At 44.7% G+C, this 19827-nt stretch overlaps 1 protein-coding gene and 1 pseudogene across 3 annotated transcripts; both read left to right on the top strand.

Moving 5' to 3' along the window:
• Positions 1-2519: 2519 nt before the first annotated feature.
• Positions 2520-3567, top strand: LOC125518297 (annotated as a pseudogene).
• An 11034-nt stretch (positions 3568-14601) lies between these two features.
• Positions 14602-19237, top strand: LOC125525329. 3 transcript variants are annotated; one of them, XR_007291252.1, is made up of 5 exons: positions 14614-15337; positions 16008-16100; positions 16960-17218; positions 17305-17955; positions 18971-19237. XR_007291252.1 is itself a non-coding variant. In XM_048690330.1 (4 exons), the coding sequence occupies exons 1-3, from the start codon at positions 15047-15049 to the stop codon at positions 17213-17215; spliced, it is 615 nt and encodes a 204-aa protein (XP_048546287.1). In that variant the 5' UTR covers positions 14602-15046; the 3' UTR covers position 17216; positions 17305-17415. The 3 variants fall into 3 exon arrangements, 1 of the variants encoding a protein (XP_048546287.1); XR_007291253.1 differs by having other exon boundaries at positions 16038-16100; positions 18971-19236; XM_048690330.1 differs by lacking the exon at positions 18971-19237 and having other exon boundaries at positions 14602-15337; positions 16033-16100; positions 16960-17216; positions 17305-17415.
• Positions 19238-19827: the final 590 nt, after the last annotated feature.

Here is a 19827-nt window from a genome sequence, read left to right as displayed (position 1 = left end):
ACTGCATCGCTATCGATGATTGAAGGAGCCATCAAGCCTAATGATGACAACACAGATGAACTCTCAATGAAAGCAGCAATGTCAGTGGCAAAACCGGCGGATCTCTGGTAGGGGGTCCCGAACTGTGCGTCTAAGGCGGATGGTAACAGGAGGCAGGGGACACGATGTTTTACCCAGGTTCGGGCCCTCTTAATGGAGGTAAAACCCTACGTCCTGCTTGATTATTCTTGACAATATGAGTAGTACAAGAGTTGATCTACCACGGGATCGGAGAGGCTAAACCTAGAAGCTAGCCTATGGTATGATTGTATGTTGTCCTACGGACTAAAACCCTCCGGTTTATATAGACACCGGAGGGGGCTAGGGTTACACAAGGTCGGTTACAAAGGAGGAGATATAAATATCCGTATTGCCTAGCTCGCCTTCCACGCGAAGTAGAGTCCCATCCGGACACGGGACGAAGTCTTCAATCTCGTATCTTCATAGTCCAACAGTCCGGCCAAAGGATATAGTCCGGCTGTCCGGAGACCCCCTAATCCAGGACTCCCTCACCCACCACCTCCGCCTGACTCTCGCCTCGGGTGAATCTGTCTGCTCCATCGCCCAGAGGAGATACTCGATGAACTCGAAGGACTGCGGCGTGACTGCCGCCGAGGAGTACATCGCCATCGTCTCGCTCTTTCGCATACACTGCCACATGGCCCTCACCGTCCTTGAAATCACCCACTCATTGTCAAACCAAGTAAGGATCTCCTTCAACCTGGCTAACTTTGCCTGGTCGCCGCCGACGATCTGCCTGATTCGCTGCTGCATCTCCTCCATAGATGTCCTTCTGAGTGGTCCAGTGCTAGCTTTGGAAGATGGGAGGAGAGACGATGGTCTTGCAATCGAGAAGATGGAGAGGCGAGACGGTGGTTTTGAAATGGAGATGATGGAGAGGAGAGGGGTTGGTTTTGAAATGGAGAAGAGGGAGAGACAAGACGGTGGTTTTGGAATGGAGACGATGGAAAGGAGAGGTTCCCCTGCCTTTCGGTCGCTGACAGGTGATTCTCAGAGAAGAAACTGCAAGTTTCGGTTTCAGATAAGAAACTCCAAGTTCAGTTTCAGATAAGAAACTGCAACTTTCAGACGCAAAGCATTTATATTAACACGGCCTTTTCAAACAGTGTTAACATCATGCTGGAAGTTTTATTCATGGTCAAAACTGGAACTACCAGCCAGTTAACATCTTGCTGATCAACATTCATGCATAGCACATCTTCATATGATGCACAATCAAAAAGATATGCTACTTTCAAGATGCCCACACAATGTCGAGTGTGCGAAAAACAGAAAAAACGAGGGACGAAGTTTTGGCAAGTGTTAGACGTGGTGTGCGTAGATGACAATTGGGACCCACATGTCAATAAAGGCAGAGGCAAAAAAATTGGAGATATTTTCTCTGCATAGGTGGAATCGAACCCGGGCGGAACAGCTGTCGGGTAGTGTCACCCGGCCACTAGGCTAGTTCAGTTGTTTCGTTACTAATAAGGGACTTCCTCAGGTGGTCAGATATTCTCCTGCGCCTTTGTGCGCTCGCTGCGACGCCGCTGTCTGCCGTTGTGAACATGCTTAACAAATGAGAGGAATCTGGAGAGGACTGTACATGGAGAGGCGGACAGTCGGGACCCACAAGGTCTATGGCCGTACGCAAGCAAGTGCCTCATCAAAAAAATACTTCCTCCTAATGCTATACTGATGTTGGGGCCCACGGGTTTGTCAACATAGTTACATTTTTAGGTGCTTACGTAGTTACTATAGGAGATAAATTCACAACGAAGCCGGGGAGCTGGCAGGTATCATTAATTATCACTGGGATAGCAAGTATCAGCTGGTTTTTGGGCTGCCCCGTCTAGGCTTTCTTTTTTAACATGCGCAGCCCACGACCTTGGATGGGAGGTCCATAGGCCGGTCGATACATGACGGCCCTCAAGAAAATATAAACAGGCCTATGGACCTCCCATCCAAGGTTTTATTTTTCCTGAAACATCGGCAACCCAATTTATGTATTTTTTTTTGAAAAAAACGCAGAGGTCTGTTCTATTTTACTATATAAAAATACGAATGCCTGGTCCAACTTATATTTCCCTTCTAACTATATTATATATATTTAAATTATTTTATATGTTATTATATATTATTTGTTATTGTCATCATATATTTAACAGATACTTCTATACCTAATATTAAAGAGAGGAAGCTTTCATAGTTCTCCATACGTCATCGCTTTGTATCCATTGATTTTACGTTTACCACAAAGATTATCGGCTAAGATTTAATAGAAGCATGTTTCCGTTTTTGCCTGGTCTTTGACCGATTACGATCGGCCCTTGCTCGCCTTCACAAAATCACGATGGAAAAATTGGCGCCATCAAGATTCACCTAGAAAGACCTGGTGCACGAAGGTCATTCTCCGCAAATAAGAGTCAGAGTCGGGTGAAACAACCCCGTGGTACTGTCACGCCGGCGGCGCGCCGTCTATGCCGTTGCCGTGGGCCAGGCACGAGTTCGATCTGGGCGGCTCCTCAGTGCCAACCCCATGCCAATCGTTTGGTCGAGTGTTTGTGTCCGGCCTTGCGGTCACGGCGTGCCGTTGCAAGTTCTACCGGTCGATCCACGGCCACACGGCATGCAATTATGGCTTTCCCTAGGCTGTCGGCATATCTCGGTCTATGCTGTTGGCCCCAACAAAAAGCCGTCGGCATAGAATATGACGTCGGCTTAGGGCTTTTATTCCGGTAGTGGTCGCGAGGAAGCTGGGCCTCAGCGGCATTGGCCTCGGCATGCCTCCAGTGGTCATGCGCATCCACCTGATTAGCGCCTACGTGAAGCACCTCCGGGACATCATCAAGGAGTGTGTGTCCCATCCGACACACTGCGACACACAGCTTGAGGGCTTCAAGGTCATTGTGAGCGTCGGCAACGGCTGCGGCGGGTTTTTGCATGGGACGTGCTAGAGAAGCTGGGCACCAACACGACCGACAGCCTGCACCTGGAGCTAGACGGCATGTTCCCGAACCATATGCCCAACCCGGAGAACGCAAGGCTATATCGCTGACCCGCCATGTGGTGCTGACCCGCGGCGCCGACCTCGGCGTGGTGTTCGACACAGGCGTGGACCGAAGCGGCATGGTGGACGGTGTGGGGGCTGCCATCAATCGGGGCCGCCTCATCGCGCTCATCTCCGCCATCGTGCTGGGGGAGCACCCGGGGATGAGGGTGGTGACAGACACGTGGTCGGGCGACTGGCTCACGTGGTTCATCGAGGCGAGGAGCGGGCGGCGGCTACAGCAACGTGGTCGACAAGGGCATGCAAGTCAACGCGGACGGCATGAAGACGCACGTCACGGTGGAGAGTTGGAGACCACACGGCACGGCGCGCTCAGGCAGAACCACTTCCTCGACGACTGCGCGTACATGATGGTGAAGATCATCATCCAGATGATCCGGATGAGGCTGGCCGTGTTGGAGGGCAGGGTCGACAGCCTCATCCGGGACCTCGAGGACCCTGATCGAGTTTGCCTCTGATGTATGGTGCTTTGCCACGGTAAATTTAGAATTATTCATATGTCTTTAGAATTGAGCACAGGCGATGTTTATGTTTGATCGATGTTGATTATGCAACAGTGTGCGGACCTGTATGAGGTATCTTGTTGCGCATGTTTGATTCCCATTGATTAATTGCTTGCTAAATGCTCTGGCTATATTCTACTCCGAATATGTCTATATACATCCATATGTAGTCTACATTCAAATCTCTAAAAGGACTTATATGTAGTAAGGGAGGGAGTAGCTGATTAGATGATGCATGCATATCTGACGAGATGATGGATGCATATCTTGGGCTTAAAGGTACTATTGTGCATGACTATTTTCCCTTTGTATATTCTATTTTTGTGCCATCAAACACTGCTGCATTAATATATATCTTTCGATTATTTACAGGGAAATACCGAATTCTTAGTCCAGTGGTAGAACATGTCTGCTAGGTCTCAGGCTCCTAGCTCATCTCGCTTCAGTCTGAAATCATATCAGGTTCAAGGAGTAACTTCCGGCAAAAAATAGGTTTAGGAGTAGCACTAGCACCTCTGCAGCAGCAGCAAAAGGATCAAAACCACCTTCTTCAGCATCCTACTCGGCAAAAAGGCGAAAAGACTTGCTTCCAGAAAAAAAACATAAAGAATTCTTCAAGCACCAAATTGAAAGAGATTCCCTTGAGAAGTGAGCTTGATAGTATCAGGCGGTCAGGTTCTCTTCTAAGTTAAGGCCGGGTTCCATCTTCAATCTATGATACCCAAACGAGAGGGAAAAGAAAATCTATCAAGGAATCTAAATTGGCATACACTTTTTAGGGAAATAAATTGGCATACATTACTAACAACCTCCAAATTTTATCTGGTCTCATAGCCAGTTCAACACTTCTTTCTTGATGCAACGACTGATATATGGTTGTTTTGTATGGCTGTGTTAGTAAACCTTTATGCAAATTAATATTAATCTCTTGTTCTCTAATAAGTATACTAGGACGCTCATTTGAACAGGCCTAATATGTATATGCACTTGGATGTCTCAAAACAAACAATATATGTGCAAATTTAATATGTCGTAACACTGGTATTTGTATTGCAAATAAGATTTTTAATCTTTATCACTTTAGCGCATAATGTGTTGTCATTCATTGCAACTACATCACAGACGCACAGAGGGAGAGAGAATATAAGCGACGACACGAATGGGATGCCATGTTGAAATAGAGAATGTAGACTATGTATGTGCACAATGGTCTTATGTCAAGCTTATTGGGTTAGAAGAGTGTGATGTTTTTTTCTCCTGTTGCAACGTACGGGCATGTTTCCTAGTACATATGTAAGAAAACAACATCTCACATCTTATTAACTTATAAAAATAATTTCTTAACAATAAAATCCTGGATTTTTTTGGCAATGAAAATCCTGGTGATTGTTTACAAAAGCTTGGTAAGATTTAAGGACCAATGTAATAATAAATCACTTATTATTTAAATATATATATATATATATATAACAAAATGCTCAGTCCCTGTTTATTTTTTGATAAAATTGCTGCGCCCATCCCAACATTATAATTAGAATAAGTCCAGCAAAATCGTGTATTTCGAAAAATTGCAAATTGCCTGTAATTTTTTAGGAAAAATATAAATGGGCCACATGGACGCTACATTATTTATCACCCAGCCCACCTAAGGGACTGTAATTCAAAAAGAGAGATCAAATGGACTGTAAATTCTACCCCACAAAAAAGGCTGTAAATTCTGAAAAAATGGTTTGAATATGTGCCATATTTTTTTAGGCTAATGTGGGCCAATAGGTCGAAGCCAATGCAAGTCGTTGTCAACTTAGTCAACAAATGATTCTAACATCGTTAGCCGTTGGATTTACATCCAACGACCGACATCCATCTTCAATCTCTCGCCTTCTTCCTCCAGCGCCGCCGGGACCACCTGCTCCCACCTCCTGCTGCTAGCAGCTCTGCTTAGCACTCTTCGCTGTGAACGCCATTCCACCATTGGCCAGGCCATCCCTCCACCCCTCCACACCTCCTGTTCTTCTCCACCGATTGCCGAATCACACCACACGAGAACCAGTTAACCCTCGTACACCTCTCCGTCTACGACTCTACTCCCGCGTCTTCCCATCTCCGGCTCGTTGCTGTCTGGGGCCTCACCGTCGTCCACCACCTTGGATGCGCTCGGCGCGGAGTGGTCAACGTGGTCAATGAACGACACCATCGGAAGTAGATTGTGCATGGAGAGGCTGATAGCTGGGTCCACGGCCGCACGCAAGGAAATGCCTCCTTATTACGCGTAAAATAATGATTCCTCCACTTGACAGCTAGGACCCACCGGAAGGGCCTCTGTATTTCGCGAAAAACGTTCCCACCACTGACAGGTCGGACCCACCAGCTATATCTTCGCACGCAAGGAAGTGCCTCCTTATTACGCACAAAAAATGAATACCCCCTTCTAGCTGGGACCCACAATAGTGGGAGGCTGACTTGTGGGCCAACTAAGTTGACGGGGATGGAGGGCTTTGTCAACTTAGTCAATATGAACGATTCTAGCTCCAGTGACCGTACGATGTTCATCCAACGGCCGTAGTGCTTCTTCAACCTCTGGTCTTCTTGCTCCAGCCGCTCAAAGCAGCGCCGGTGGTTGAGGGAGTCCTGGACTAAGGGGTCCTTGGGCGTCCGGCCTGTTATCTATGGGTCGGACTGATGGGCTGTGAAGATATGAAGACCGAAGACTGTACTCGTGTCCGGATGAGACTCTCCTTGATGTGGAAGGAAAGCTTGGCGAACAACTATGAAGATTCCCTCTTATGTAACTGACTCTATGTAACCCTAGATCCCCCCGATGTCTATACAAACCGGAGGTGTAGTCCGGAAAGGATATACTCAACACCTTAGTCATACATGCTAGACTTCTAGGGTTTAGCCATTACGATCTCGTTTTAGATCGGCTCTTGTAATACTCATATTCATCAATATCAATCAAGCAGGACGTAGGGTATTACCTCCATCAAGAGGGCCCGAACCTGGGTAAAACTTCGTGTCCCCTGTCTCCTGTTACCATCGACCTTAGACGCACAGTTCGGGACCCCCTACCTGAGATCTGCTAGTTTTGACACCGATAGTCGTGCCTCATGCTCCTGCCTCCCGCGGTCGGCTGCGATGCCGTGGAGGCCTCACTGTCCCTTACTACTCCCACCGCTGGCCAGCCCATCCCTCTACTCACCCACACCCCATGTTATTCTGCGGCGACGGCAGCCTCACACCGCAGCGAACCAACGAACCCTCATACTCCTCTACGCGTGGGCATCCACTGTCGCGTCTTCCCCGGCTCTGTGTCATCCCCTTCCTAGGCCTCGCTGTCGTCCACTGCCCTGGTGCTCTCGGCGCGGCGTGGTCAACGTGGTCAAGGAAAGACTTCCATCGGACATGGGCTGTACGTGGAGAGACTGACAGCTGGGTCCACGGCCGCAGCAAGGAAGTGCCTCCTTATTACGCGGAAAATAATGATTCCTCCGCCTGACAGTGGGGACCCACCGGACGGGCAACCGTATTTCACGAAAAAACGTTTCCCCTCTGACTGTTGGGACCTACCAGCAACATCTTTGCACGCAAGGAAGTGCGTCCGGGCAAAAAAATGATTCGCCCCTGAGTGCTGGGACCCACCAGCTACATCTTCGCACGCAAGGAAGTGCCTGACAGTCGGGACCCACCAGGTCGAAGCGTACATAGCGTTGTCATTCTGGTCGCGAACGTGTACATACATACTGGTCGATGTAGAGGCGCACACGTGTCGTAGTAGAGGCGCGCACGTAGCATGTACACGTACGTACAGCGGCCAGGGTGCAAGAAAGTAAATACGGCCACGTACATACATACGGGCGGGGTCTCGAACGCCTACTCGCGAGTACGTACGGCCAGGGCTCGTGTACATGGCTAGGTTGGAACGGAGAAACTGCGTCGTCGTCGTGTTCATGGGGAGGCAACGGAATGTGGCGTGTTCATCGGGAGGCAACGGAACGCGTGGGAGGCAACCGGCTTGGATGGAACAGCCGATGGAAACGAGGCCTGGCGTACCACAGAACGGAACAAATGGCCTTGTGTTCGACCGGCCACGTTTGAAACGGGATCCTGTTCATCGGGAGGGGTCTGGCGTACCGCAAAACGGAGGAAACGGACCTCCTACGGTCGAAACATGGGTCCTGTTGATTGGGAGGGGTGTGGCGTATCGAAAAACGAAGGAAACGGACTCGTGTTGGAGTGCTATGGTCGAAACGAGTGTCCTGTTCATCGGGAGGGGTGTGGCGTACCGCAAAACGGGACTCCACGGGATACTGTTCATCTCCACCGTCGACCCCCTCCAGCCTCCACGGGCTACTGTTCATCCACCGCGGACCTCCTCCAGCTTCCGCCCGCGACTGTTCATCCACGGGATCCTGTTCATCCAGCCTCCACCGCGCGCTACTCCACCGGCTATTGTTCAACCAGCCCTCTCCACGGGCTCCTGTTCAACCACCCCTCCACGGGCTACTGTTCATCCAGCCCTCCCCCGTCTACTGTTCATCCTGCCCTCCAATGGGTGGTCCTGTTCATCCAGCCCTCCACGGGGTCCTGTTCATCCAGCCTCAACCGGCTCGATCGATCGGGGTCCTGTTCATCCAGAGGACACACCACGGGGTCCTGTTCGTTCACCCCCACCGGGAACTGTTCATCCAAACCCTCCCAACAACGCTCACTGTTCATCCAGAGGCAGCATTGATTGGCTTTAGTTAGCAGCAGTAGTAAAGGAATTGCTCGATCGGGTTCAGTTAACAGCCATCAATCGATCGCTCGGGTTCAGTAACGCGTAGCCTGCAGTGCAATCACTCGGGTTCAGTTAGAGCCCAACGCCTTGCACCCACGCGTGTGCGTGTATGAGAGAAATGCGCATCGCTCGGCCCCGACCACCCATCGTAACCGGGAACACCCTGATATTTTCCTCGCCCTTGCTTCTACCGTAGTTTTTTCTGTCATGGACGGCCCAAAGAATGTCATGCATCTACGTCTCCGGCCCGCCCAGGACAAAAAGTCCATTTTCTGTCATGATTTTTTGTCATAGAAGTAGGACCCCACCACATCTATGATGATACCATGTTTTGTAACAACTATTGTCATAGAAGTGTCATAAGTATGACAGAAAAAAATTTGTTTGGCCCAAAATGTCACGGATGTGTCTTTTTTTTGTAGTGAATATGTTGAGTAATGAAAATGATTGGACACTTCCTAAACCAACTCCTAAGCCAACTCCGAAGAAAAGGGGTATTCTATTTCTCAGTCCTGAAGATATGCAAGAGGCAAAGAAATCTATGAAATAAAAAGGTATTAAAGCTGAAGATGTTAAGAATTTACCACCTATTGAAGAAATATATGGTCTTGATAACCCGACACAGGTAGTAAAGGTAAATTCTCTCTACGTATTTGATAAGGGTGAAATCCCATCTACTGAGTTTGTTAGCCAATGCTTGGATGAGTTTGATAATTTTATTGTTAAACAAGAAAACTTCAATGCTTATGTTAGTAGACAATTGAAACACAATGCTTATATGATTGAACACTTGAGTGATTATATGTCTAGAGTTAAGGGTGAACTTAAACTTATTAGTAAACATGCTTCTATGATTACCACTCAAGTAGAACAAGTACTTAAAGCACAGAATGATTTGCTCAATGAATTAAATAATAAGAAAAATTATAATGCTATTATAGTTGTGACTAGAGTGGGTAAAATGACTCAGGAACCTTTGTATCCTGAAGGCCACCGTAAGAGAATTGATCAAGATTCTCAGAGAACTAATGTTGATGCACCTAGTTCTTCTAAGAAGAAGAAAAAGGAAAATGATAGAACTTTGCATGCTTCTAGTGAACCTGTTGTTGACACACCTGAGAATCCCAATGATATTTCTATTTCTGATGCTGAAACACAATTTGGTAATGAACATGAACCTAGTGATACTAGTAATTTGTACGTGCTTTGCACGTGAGATTATTATGCATAGTCACAATACTAAATCATTAAATTAGAGCACCTATGTTTTGGTAAATTTGTCATGTAATCTTGAACATGATATTTCTGTAGTCTCTTCACTTTAAATTACAGTAGTAGCAATTCTCTATATGAAGAATGCATTAGGCAAAACCTTTACTTTTTTCCAAAAGATATGTTATTAGTGTGTTTCTGAAATCTTTTAATTTTTTAAATGCAAACTTGAAATATAGGGAAAATTAGTTCAGTGTAACTAATTCACCTTTTCACACCTTCAAGTCATATTTTACTCTGTTCTAAAAAAGTCATAATTTACTCATAATTTCTATTTGATTCACGTTTCCTCGATCACAAAGGTGTTTTAAATAAATTAACATCATGTTGGAAAACCAGATCTCAATTTTCTATTTGATCATTTCTTTAAAAAACCAAGCAATGTTGCCATGTACTTCTTCCGTTCCTAAATATTTGTCTTTTTAGAGATTTCAAATGGACTGCCACATACAGATATATATAGACATATTTTAGAGTGTAGATTCACTCATTTTGCTCCATATATAGTCACTTACTGAAATCTCTAGAAAGACAAATATTTAGGAACGGAGGGAGTAGTACTACTTTAGAAGAATAAAAAATGATTCCTTCCATGTGTTGGAACGGTAAACTGCTTGCTAGCTAGCCTCTACATCGACACTTCTCGAGATACTTCTAGCATGCACTCGCGTATTTACTTCACATGGCCTGCTCTGAAGCTAGTTGGTTCTCACGTGAAAGTTCAGAAGTGAAAGTCACATCACATGTTGATGGAAAGAGAGTGGTGACCCGCCGCGAATCCCTGGGATATTGGCCGTAGGATTGTCACATCTAATGGCACATATGAAGCCATGTTTCCACAAATTCAAATCAATCAATCACAGTCGTCTGATTGTAAAGATCCAACGGCTCATATGTCATACTATTGGTACACTATATAGTAGTATAGATAATATTAATGATGATGTTCATGTTCATGCTCAACCTAGCAATGTCAATGATGTAGAGATTGAACCTGCTGTTGATCTTGATAACCCACAATCAAAGAATCAACGTTATGATAAGAGATACTTCGTTGCTAGGAAGCACGGTAAAGAAAGAGAACCATGGGTTCAGAAACCCGTGCCTTTTCCTCCTAAACCATCCAAGAAAAAGGATGATGAGAATTTTGAGCGCTTTACTGAAATGATTAGACCTATCTTTTTGCGTATGCGTTTGACTGATATGCTTAAAATAAATCCTTATGCTAAGTATATGAAAGATATTGTTACAAATAAAAGAAAGATACCGGAAGCTGAAATTTCCACCATGCGTACTAATTATACTTTTAAAGGTGGAATACCAAAGAAACTAGGAGATCCCGGAGTACCAATTATACCATGCTCCATTAAAAGAAACTATGTTCAAACTACTTTATGTGATCTTGGAGCCGGTGTTAGTGTTATGCCTCTCTCTTTATAGCGTAGACTTGAATTGAATAAGTTGACACCTACTGAAATATCTTTGCAAATGGCCGATAAATCAACCGCTATACCTGTCAGTATTTGTGAGGATGTGCCTGTTGTGGATGCAAACGTTACTATTTAACGGACTTTGTTATTCTTGATATTCCCGAGGACGATACTATGTCGATTATCCTTGGTAGACCCTTTTTGTATACTGCAGGGGCAGTTATTGATTGCACAAAGGCAATGTCACATTTCATGTTAATGATAATGAGCATACGGTACACTTTTCCGAGGAAACAACCTCAAGTCCACAGTATCAATTCTATTGGAAAAATTCCAACAATTACTATTGGAGGTTTTGAATTTCCTCTTCCTACTGTCAAGAAGAAATATGATATTCTTATTGTTGGGGATGTGCATATCCCCATTGAGGTAGCCTAGTGTTATTCGAAAATTCTCCGGTTTCATGTTATTCGGAAAGAGTTTGTTAACAAGACTTGATCAAGCTTGTTAGTGGATTCCTTTTGATGAGCATGAGATGGATGAAGTTAGAAAGCACAACTTTCTATACCCTCCTTTTACTATCTATTATTTAGATTTAATAAAGCAAATATAGTATTTTATGTCTGTTTACTGAATTATCCTTGCAATAAAAAATACATCGAAAATAAAAGTTCTCCAAATGCCCTGGAAATTTTATATGATTTTTTCTAGAATATTTAAGAATTACTGGCAGTGAGAACACCCCAGAGGGGGCAACCACCTGGCCACGAGGGTGCAGGGCGCGCCCTACCCCCTGGGAGTGCCCCCCTGCCTCATGGACGCCACGTGGGCCCCCTCCACTTATTCTTGCACCCACACACTTCGTCTTCCTCCAGAAAAAATCATCCAGCAGCTCAAACCCGAGTTCTAGCTCATCTTGCTGCCATTTTCGATCTCCTTGCTCAAAGCTCCACTCACAAAACTGCTTTGGGGTGCTCTTTGGTATGTGACTCCTCCAATGGTCCAATTAGTTTTTGTTCTAGTGCTTTAATTATTGCAATTTTTTGCTGCTTAGGTGACCCTGTTCTTGAGCTTGCATGTCAAATTTATGTGGTCAAAAGTAGTTTTAATGCATCATATGGCCTCTAGGCACTTGTAGGAGTAGTTGCTATCAATCTTGTTGAGTTTGGTTCACTTTTATTTTGAGTTACTAAAAATGTCAGAAATTTTTCAAAGGAAGAAACATGTTTAGGAAAATGTACCCACTACAAGAAATATGTCAACTAGTGACATTCTGTCAGTGACCCTGGAAGAGTTGGTCATAAATCTATGACCATTTGAGTCCAATTGGTCAAAAGCTGTTCAGGGGGCTCCAAACCCTAAACCATTGCGACCATTTTGGTCAAAAAGGTCATAATTTCCTTACGTGAAATGGTCATAAAGCAAACATCACTAGTCTGCTGCCTTATTTCTAGTTGTTAACGACCAATATAAATGGTCATAGCCTTGTAAATTGTGCTGGGTTGCGATGACTAGGCGCCATCTCATCAATTTTGCCTATGTGTCATGTTCATGTGTCAATTTTTGCCCTAGGTTGTGAAGCAACCTATATTTCTGTTATTCCAAAAATTCCTAAAAAATTCTCATAAATTGTTTGGATCATATCTTCATCAAATATGTCAAAAATCTTCCTTGCCTAGTTCAAAAATAATTCAACAATAATCATTTTCCTCTTCTGTTTAGAGCAGCACTTTGTGAAGGAAGTACCACTTTGGCATGTCCAAATAGTATCCATTTTCTACAGTGCTTTCCTATGCCCAAATAACCATCCTCCACCAAATGCCAACTCAATCCATTCATTATTTTGAGCCCAGCTTCAACATTCCTATTTATGTCCAGTGTGGTACTTTGCAAAGCAAGTACCACCTAGGCTCCTCCTTTTGAGCTGAAAATTTGTGAAGATGGTCTTCTTAGTAACTGATCATCCTCAGCCAAAACTCACGTCCATTAGCCATGTACATTTCCCGTACCGCTAATCAAACACTTGGCTGCTAATTCATGTATGAGCATCGATCGGTCTCCTCGTGAGAATCTTATGTTGTAATTTTCTTCCTAGCACCTACCTGGGGAGTGCCCAACCCACTAGACATGCCTAGGCCGCCCAGAACACATGGCAACACCACGGTCACGCGGTGACCACGCAGCGGGCATGCGAGTTTACGCCCTCTAGAGTTGGGGCCCTCAGCCACCGCCCAAACCTTGACGTATCGCCACCAAACCATGAATTTATGATTAAATAGGTACTTATGTACCTAGAAATGATTTTTGGAAAAAATAAATAGCAAACTATGAGGCATCTGCAGTTCAAATTTCCACCGCGGCGGAAATTTGTCTTTTTCATGAGAGGTGGATCAAAAAATTTTACACCCCACCATTTTGTCAATTATGCATTAAATATGTCCCAGTATTTTAGAAAATTGATTTGGTCCAATTTTGCAACAATTATTTGGGAGGTCCTTCACAAAAAAACCTCCTTTTGGGCACTCGAAAAATGGAAAATGGTTTTTTCGTGCCAAGAAAATGAAAACTTCCTTAGGCAACATTGTTTGCCATTCCAATATGCACCCTTGTGCACTACATGAGATCATTTGAACAAACTATGCCATGAATGTGGCCATAAGATTGAGCATTTGGGTTGAAAGCCATGAATCTTCACACATGATAGCTCATTTCTGAGAACACATTTTAAAAATAATTTCTGTATTACAAGTTTATTATTTTTCCTGGCAACTTACTCATATATAATGACACAATGCGAAGGTTTTCCAATTTTTTGATTTTTTTGAATGGTATATGCTTATTACAAAATGCAGTCAAAATAGCGGGAATGACCGTTCATAGCTAGTGGTTGAATCTTGGATTTTTTTTTGTGTTTCTATGATTAAATAGATACTTAAGTACCTAGAAATGATTTAAAAAAATAAAGAGCAAACTACGAGGCAACTGCAGTTCAAATTTGACCCGCTTCCACCTGAATCGGCAGAAATTTCTCTTTTTCACGAGAGGTGGATAAAAGCTTTTGACACCCAACCATTTGGTCAATTGTGCATTAAATATGGACTAATATTTTAGAAAAATTATTTGGTCCAATTTTGCAACAATTATTTGGTAGCTCCTTCACAAAAAAACCATTTTGAGCACTCAAAAAATGATTAAAAATTGCTAGAAATATGAAAAATGCATACAAATTTGTCCTAATCCATAAAATGTGTTCTAACTCTAGTGAAAATTTGTGTGGTGCCCTTTTGCAAAATATTTTTGATAGCTACTTCATAAAATCCCTCTATTTTTAGTACTTGAAAACTATTTTACATCACTGATTTTCTAAACCAATCATAACTCTGTCCACGGATCGATGACATGACATCCATACATCCATCCATCCATCCATCCCACATCCATCCATCCATCTATCTACAGAAAAGAAGAAAAAAAGAAAAGAAAAAGAGATACCCCCCACCCGCAGCCCAAACCCTAGCTCAGATCGACCCCTCCCCCGTCGCCCATCTCCTTGCCGCCGCCCCCTTCCCGATCTAGATACCTTCTCCGCCGCCCCTCCCTTCCACCACCCAGTCGCCCCCTCAACAGATCAAGCGAGCCTCCCAACCTCACTGGCCTCCTCTGTCTCTTCCGATCAGATCTGACGGGCACAACTTCCTGCAGCCACGAGCGACCACCCCGGCCTCCACTCCACCGCCGGCATCCTTTCCCCTCCCTCTCCATAGATCCTTTTGAGCAGCCACCTCTAGGGCGGCACCGCCACCAGCGGGAGGGGGAGGGCACTGCCACCAGCCGCAGTGGAGAGGTGGAGCCCCGGCACCCCCGATGGCTTCGCCGTCCCCAGGAGCCACTTCACCCCGCGCCTGAGCGCCAGCTGCTGCTCCTACCGCGTCACCACGCCGGTGAGCAGCGGCGGATGCTCCCGGCCGCCGAGGGCGCCGCCGTTGGCGGATTCATCGTACGTGAGGGCGAAGCAGACGTAGGTAACACGACCGACCACCACCGCTACCATCAGGCGCGATCCCTTGCCCTTCAGGTTCCGAAACCTGCCCGCCAGCTCTTGCTTATCTGCTGTGGATGGATGGATGGATGGATGGATGGATGCATGTTCATGTGGGACGAGGGCAAGTACCCCGTCAACGCCCCGCTCAAGGAGACCGTCGCCAGCATCCAGTCCCAGGTCGCCAAGATCGAGGACGACATGAAGGTAACTAACTCTGCTTCTCTCTCTATTCATTAGCCCACTTCTTCTTCATACTAACCAAATCACGCATGGATGCCAGTGAGATTTTGGAACATTGGCAGCAACTTAACACTTCATTAGCTAGGCTAGGCGGGTACTGTATTTTGGATAGTGTTGCTTCAAAGTTACATTTGGGGTGGTCCTCAACGCTGAATTGGTAGATTTTGGATGTAGCTTACGTCCTGTTTGTCTTGGTCTGTTTGGCTCCGACTAGCTACCTGTTTGCGCAGCTAGTTTCATGATTATTTATTTAGGCCCTGTTCGGATGTACTCCACTCCACAGCTCGAGTCCGGGAGCAGGTGGAGTTATAGTTAAAATTCATGGAGTGCCTGTTTACCAGCTCCGCAACTCTCAGGATTTCACGGAGCTGGAGGGATTCCAAAAATTTGTGGATCACCTGTTTAGTCTTCTGTCCCCTTTTCTGGCACTAAATTGCCACATAATGTTCACAATGCAAACAAGTAGGGAATTGGTGCCACATTTTGTCAGGAAAAGGAATAAATTGAAGTAATTATAACTGAAATACCGTGTTGATCTTGCCTGCCAAGTGCAGTCTTGGTTTTATACATACCTTCATTTTATTTTGTGCTCATAGATGCAAATAAGTGTTTTGGTTGGATGTTACATTTACAGAAGGACTGAATATGCCCTTTTCCAGCTTAGAGTTGCTGAATACGGTAATGTTAAGAGCCATCTTGGCGCAATCAATAGGAAGCAAACTGGAAGGTAAATCCTCTCACCATACTTTGTGACTAGCTCTAGAGGGAGGGACATGCTATCTCATCGTTCAGGCCATTCTCCGTCGGGTAGGGTTTCGGGGTGCCTAATTAGATGCAACTGATAGATATGGTAGATCGACTTGCTGTGCTGCACTTTGTGTTCCTGATTGTTCGTATAAACTTGTCTCAGGATGATTCTGTTAGTTGAATTGAGCATTGTAATGGTATTCTGCAATGACTACCGCTTGCTGAATTTTGAGATAGAGTTCTTAAGCTGACAAGTTTAGCAAATGTTGCGGTGCTTATGGTTTAGTTTTACACCTGCGTAAAAAATGAATGGCTGCTACTGTTTCTAGTTTTAGGTTGGGATGAGATGCATGTTTGCATGCTTCCGCTTCTGTCAATACAATCTATACTACTGCTATTGTCATATCCTGGTTGTTTTGTTGCTACCAATATTTGTCCCATGTCTTGTTTCCTTGCATGCTTACTACTACAATCTGTACTACCGCTATTGTCATATCTACTACTTGTGGTTCTCCTCAAATTATCTATACCTGCTATTGTCATATCTCTATTCACATGTACAGTCAAACATCTTTGTACTACTGTTGTTGTTGTATGGCAAACACTAGAGGCAAATCATGAGCGATGCCAAGGAAACAACCAAGTCACTAGCCTTGCTTATTAATTTATGCTTTAATCCGCTTATGCGATTCTGCTAAGTTTGTAGAGGAAGCACCCGAAACTAGTGTTGCATCCTAGTACTAGCTTAAACCCTGAGATGCTTTGTTTGTTTTCTAGATAGATAGAGTGCTTGTTCATCTGGGCTTCTGATGTGTTGTGCTTATGTGTTATGCTTGCAGCTGCCGACCTCTTCCTATGGTCCGAGTCGGCGCCTGGAGCTGGCGAACACGGCGATACTGCCAAAGGAGGAGGTGCAGGAGCTGGCCAACGACGAATGGCTCATGGGACAATGGCGACACTGTCCAGCGCCAACACCGTCACCATCGTCAGCCGTGTGTCCCGGCCGGCCAGGAGGTAGCCGGCACCCTGGAGGCCCCGAAGCCACTTCATGGAGTACGGGTTCGCGCTGGACGGAGACGGGAGCGTCATCGATGAGATGTTGCAGCTTTACTGCTCTGCTTTCGGTTACTATTCTTTGTGTAAACTAGTGGCTTGATTTCCCATTTTGTTTGCCAAATCTGAAGGTACTGGTGGTGCCTATGCTGTCTACGAGATCCTACACCCGAGAGGATGTGGTGGAGCTCCAGTGTAGAGCTACTCATTTGATTCATTTGAAAAGATGAGTAATTCTTTTTCATTAACAGAAACTTCTCATCTCTTTTCTTCTATTTTCCTCTCTTCTCTTCTCATTGTTGCTGTTAAGTTAGGACTCGCTGCTTATGATTACTATTGTTAGAAATCATGATTGCTTATTTTAGTGTAGGACTTGCTGCTATTGCTGTCATATTCATACTGTATTTACCAAAGTTTGATAGCATGTCGTCCTTAGGATAATTTGTTTATAAAAAATGGACTAAATTAAAGCATTCCCAGGACTTGATGCTGTTGTTATTGACCTGCTGCTGTTGCAAACTGTTGTTGTCATTAACTTGGTGTTACCGAGCTTTAACCTTTGTTTAAGCTTTCTTGTTCTTGCAATTACTAGTTGTGATAATTGTATGGTGATAAGAATGCCTCTGTAGGACAATATATTTTGCTGTTTCCACCGCGCCATCACATGAAACTTGGTGCTGCTGCTTCCTGGCTGGCTGTAGCTTTGCATGAAGCAACAAGAGATGGCTTCACTTTGCTGGCCTATTTTTTGCCCCCTCCGACTGAGATGCCAAAGCATAGAGGTACACGCATCCCTGTTAATATTGAGTAGAAAGCACACCTTCTGATTTTGAATTGGGTTACTCTGAAATGCTGTCACCTTCCTTCCATGAGTTTATGCAAGCATGTGTTGCCAAAGTTCAAGAAGGCGTGCTTAATAGGCTGATTATGCGCGCTGAAGCAAGATGCGCTGGCTCAACGCCTCGCCTTGGTCATGTGCGGGCAGAAAAGCGCTAGGCCTCTAGCTGTACTGCTGTTGTTGATGCTCTACTGCTCTAGAATCTAGCTGTACTACTGCTGTTGATGCCCTGGGCCTTTAGCTATACTAATGCTATTGATGCTCTAATGCTCTAGGCCTCTAGTTGTATTGCTGCTGTTGATGCTCTAGAATCTAGATGTATTGCTGCTGTTGATACTCTAGGCCTCTAGCTGCACTGCTGCTATTGATGCTCTAATGCAGTGCTGCCATGCTAGTTTTGTTTCTGCTAGCTATTGGCTGCTTCTATGCTGCTGCCGATGGTGGATGGCTGGCTGCTCATGTTGATCCACTAGTTAGTAGTTACTGCTGCTTATGTTGCTTGTGCATTTGTGCTAATGCTGCGGCTATATTGGCTAAAGAAATAAGCTATGTACAACACACACACACACACACACACACAGATAGGCAATCTTCTTCTGTTTCCATTTTCAATGTGTTATTTGCATAATTCCTTTGTTGTGGATTGCTTCTACTTACTGCCTCCTAGTCCCCCTTTTCTTTCTGTTGTCACTTTTGCTTTTGGTAGCCATTACGTAGTTGTCTACTAATTATTAGTTAATAGTATTTGGCTTCTATGTGATGTCATGTATTGAAAGATAGGTACTATCTATATGTTTTCCAGGTTACACGCTAATTGTACTCCTTCAGTTAACTCTTTTAAACATGACTTGGTTACTTAAACCCAACTCTGCCCGTGTATAGGCCAAGTGTAGCTTCCCCTAAGATATTCATTTTGCAACTTCATCTATTGATGCTTTGCCACTAAATGCAATTTGCAGGGAGCTTGATAAAGCTTGGACGTTGGTCAGGGCTCCAACGGTGCTGATGCTATTGGGTTGGTTGTGGCCTCATGCATGGTAGTAGGCTTGGCTGGCCCATGATATAGAGTGCTATATTGTTGATAGTTTTACCTGTAGAGTGCCATATTGTGATTGGTGGAATAATGTATGGTGTATATTGTGATTGTGTGGAATATTGTAATAAACTGAGTTTGGCTATTATTTGAATCGGTGTGTTGACTACAAGATGTGAAAAATTAAAACTTGATGATTGGTATACTGGTGTTTTCACTACAAGCAATGTGCACCCAGTTGACTACAATAATCTAAAAATTGAATGTAATAAAAAAACAAAGAAAATCCAGAAATAGAAATTATATAGAATGTGAAAAGGCTAGATCATAGAAAGCAAAAAGGCCAAATTAATGGGCCAAGCCCATGTAGCTGACCAAAATTAATAGTAAAAAATGAGTAAAAAAGGCTGAATTGTTGGGCTCGGCCCATGTAGAGCACCGAATTGGACCGGGCTGAATCTAAGTAACGACCTTTTGAATTGGTCACAATTTTGCCACGTCAGATTGCCACGTCGGATCCGATGTGGCCTGAGAAGACAGCCAGTGGCCAAAACAAAAGGTCATGGGTTCAACGACCTTCTGTTTTGGTCGTAAACATCTACGACCTTCTCACAGAGAAGGTCGTTAATTTCAGTTTACGACCGCCAGCTTTTGACCTTCTATTTTTGGTCACAAAAAGGTCGCAAATGAAAAACTATGACCTTTCAGCGGCCAATAGTGAGGGTCACAAGTTGACATATTTCTTGTAGTGACCAAGGTGGTTCCTCAAGGAAGCAAGGACCC

This window comes from Triticum urartu, chromosome 7 (assembly GCF_003073215.2).
Source record: "Triticum urartu cultivar G1812 chromosome 7, Tu2.1, whole genome shotgun sequence".
Lineage (NCBI taxonomy): Eukaryota > Viridiplantae > Streptophyta > Magnoliopsida > Poales > Poaceae > Triticum > Triticum urartu.
This window is presented reverse-complemented; position numbering and strand designations above follow the sequence as displayed.

Excerpts from the sequence above, each read along its gene's own strand:
- LOC125525329 (XM_048690330.1), top strand. The coding sequence starts at position 15,047 with ATGCTCCCGGCCGCCGAGGGCGCCGCCGTTGGCGGATTCATCGTACGT. Across the intron at positions 15,338-16,032 it reads AGATCGAGGACGACATGAAG|CTTAGAGTTGCTGAATACGG; the intron begins GTAACTAACTCT and ends GCCCTTTTCCAG. Across the intron at positions 16,101-16,959 it reads AATAGGAAGCAAACTGGAAG|CTGCCGACCTCTTCCTATGG; the intron begins GTAAATCCTCTC and ends TTATGCTTGCAG.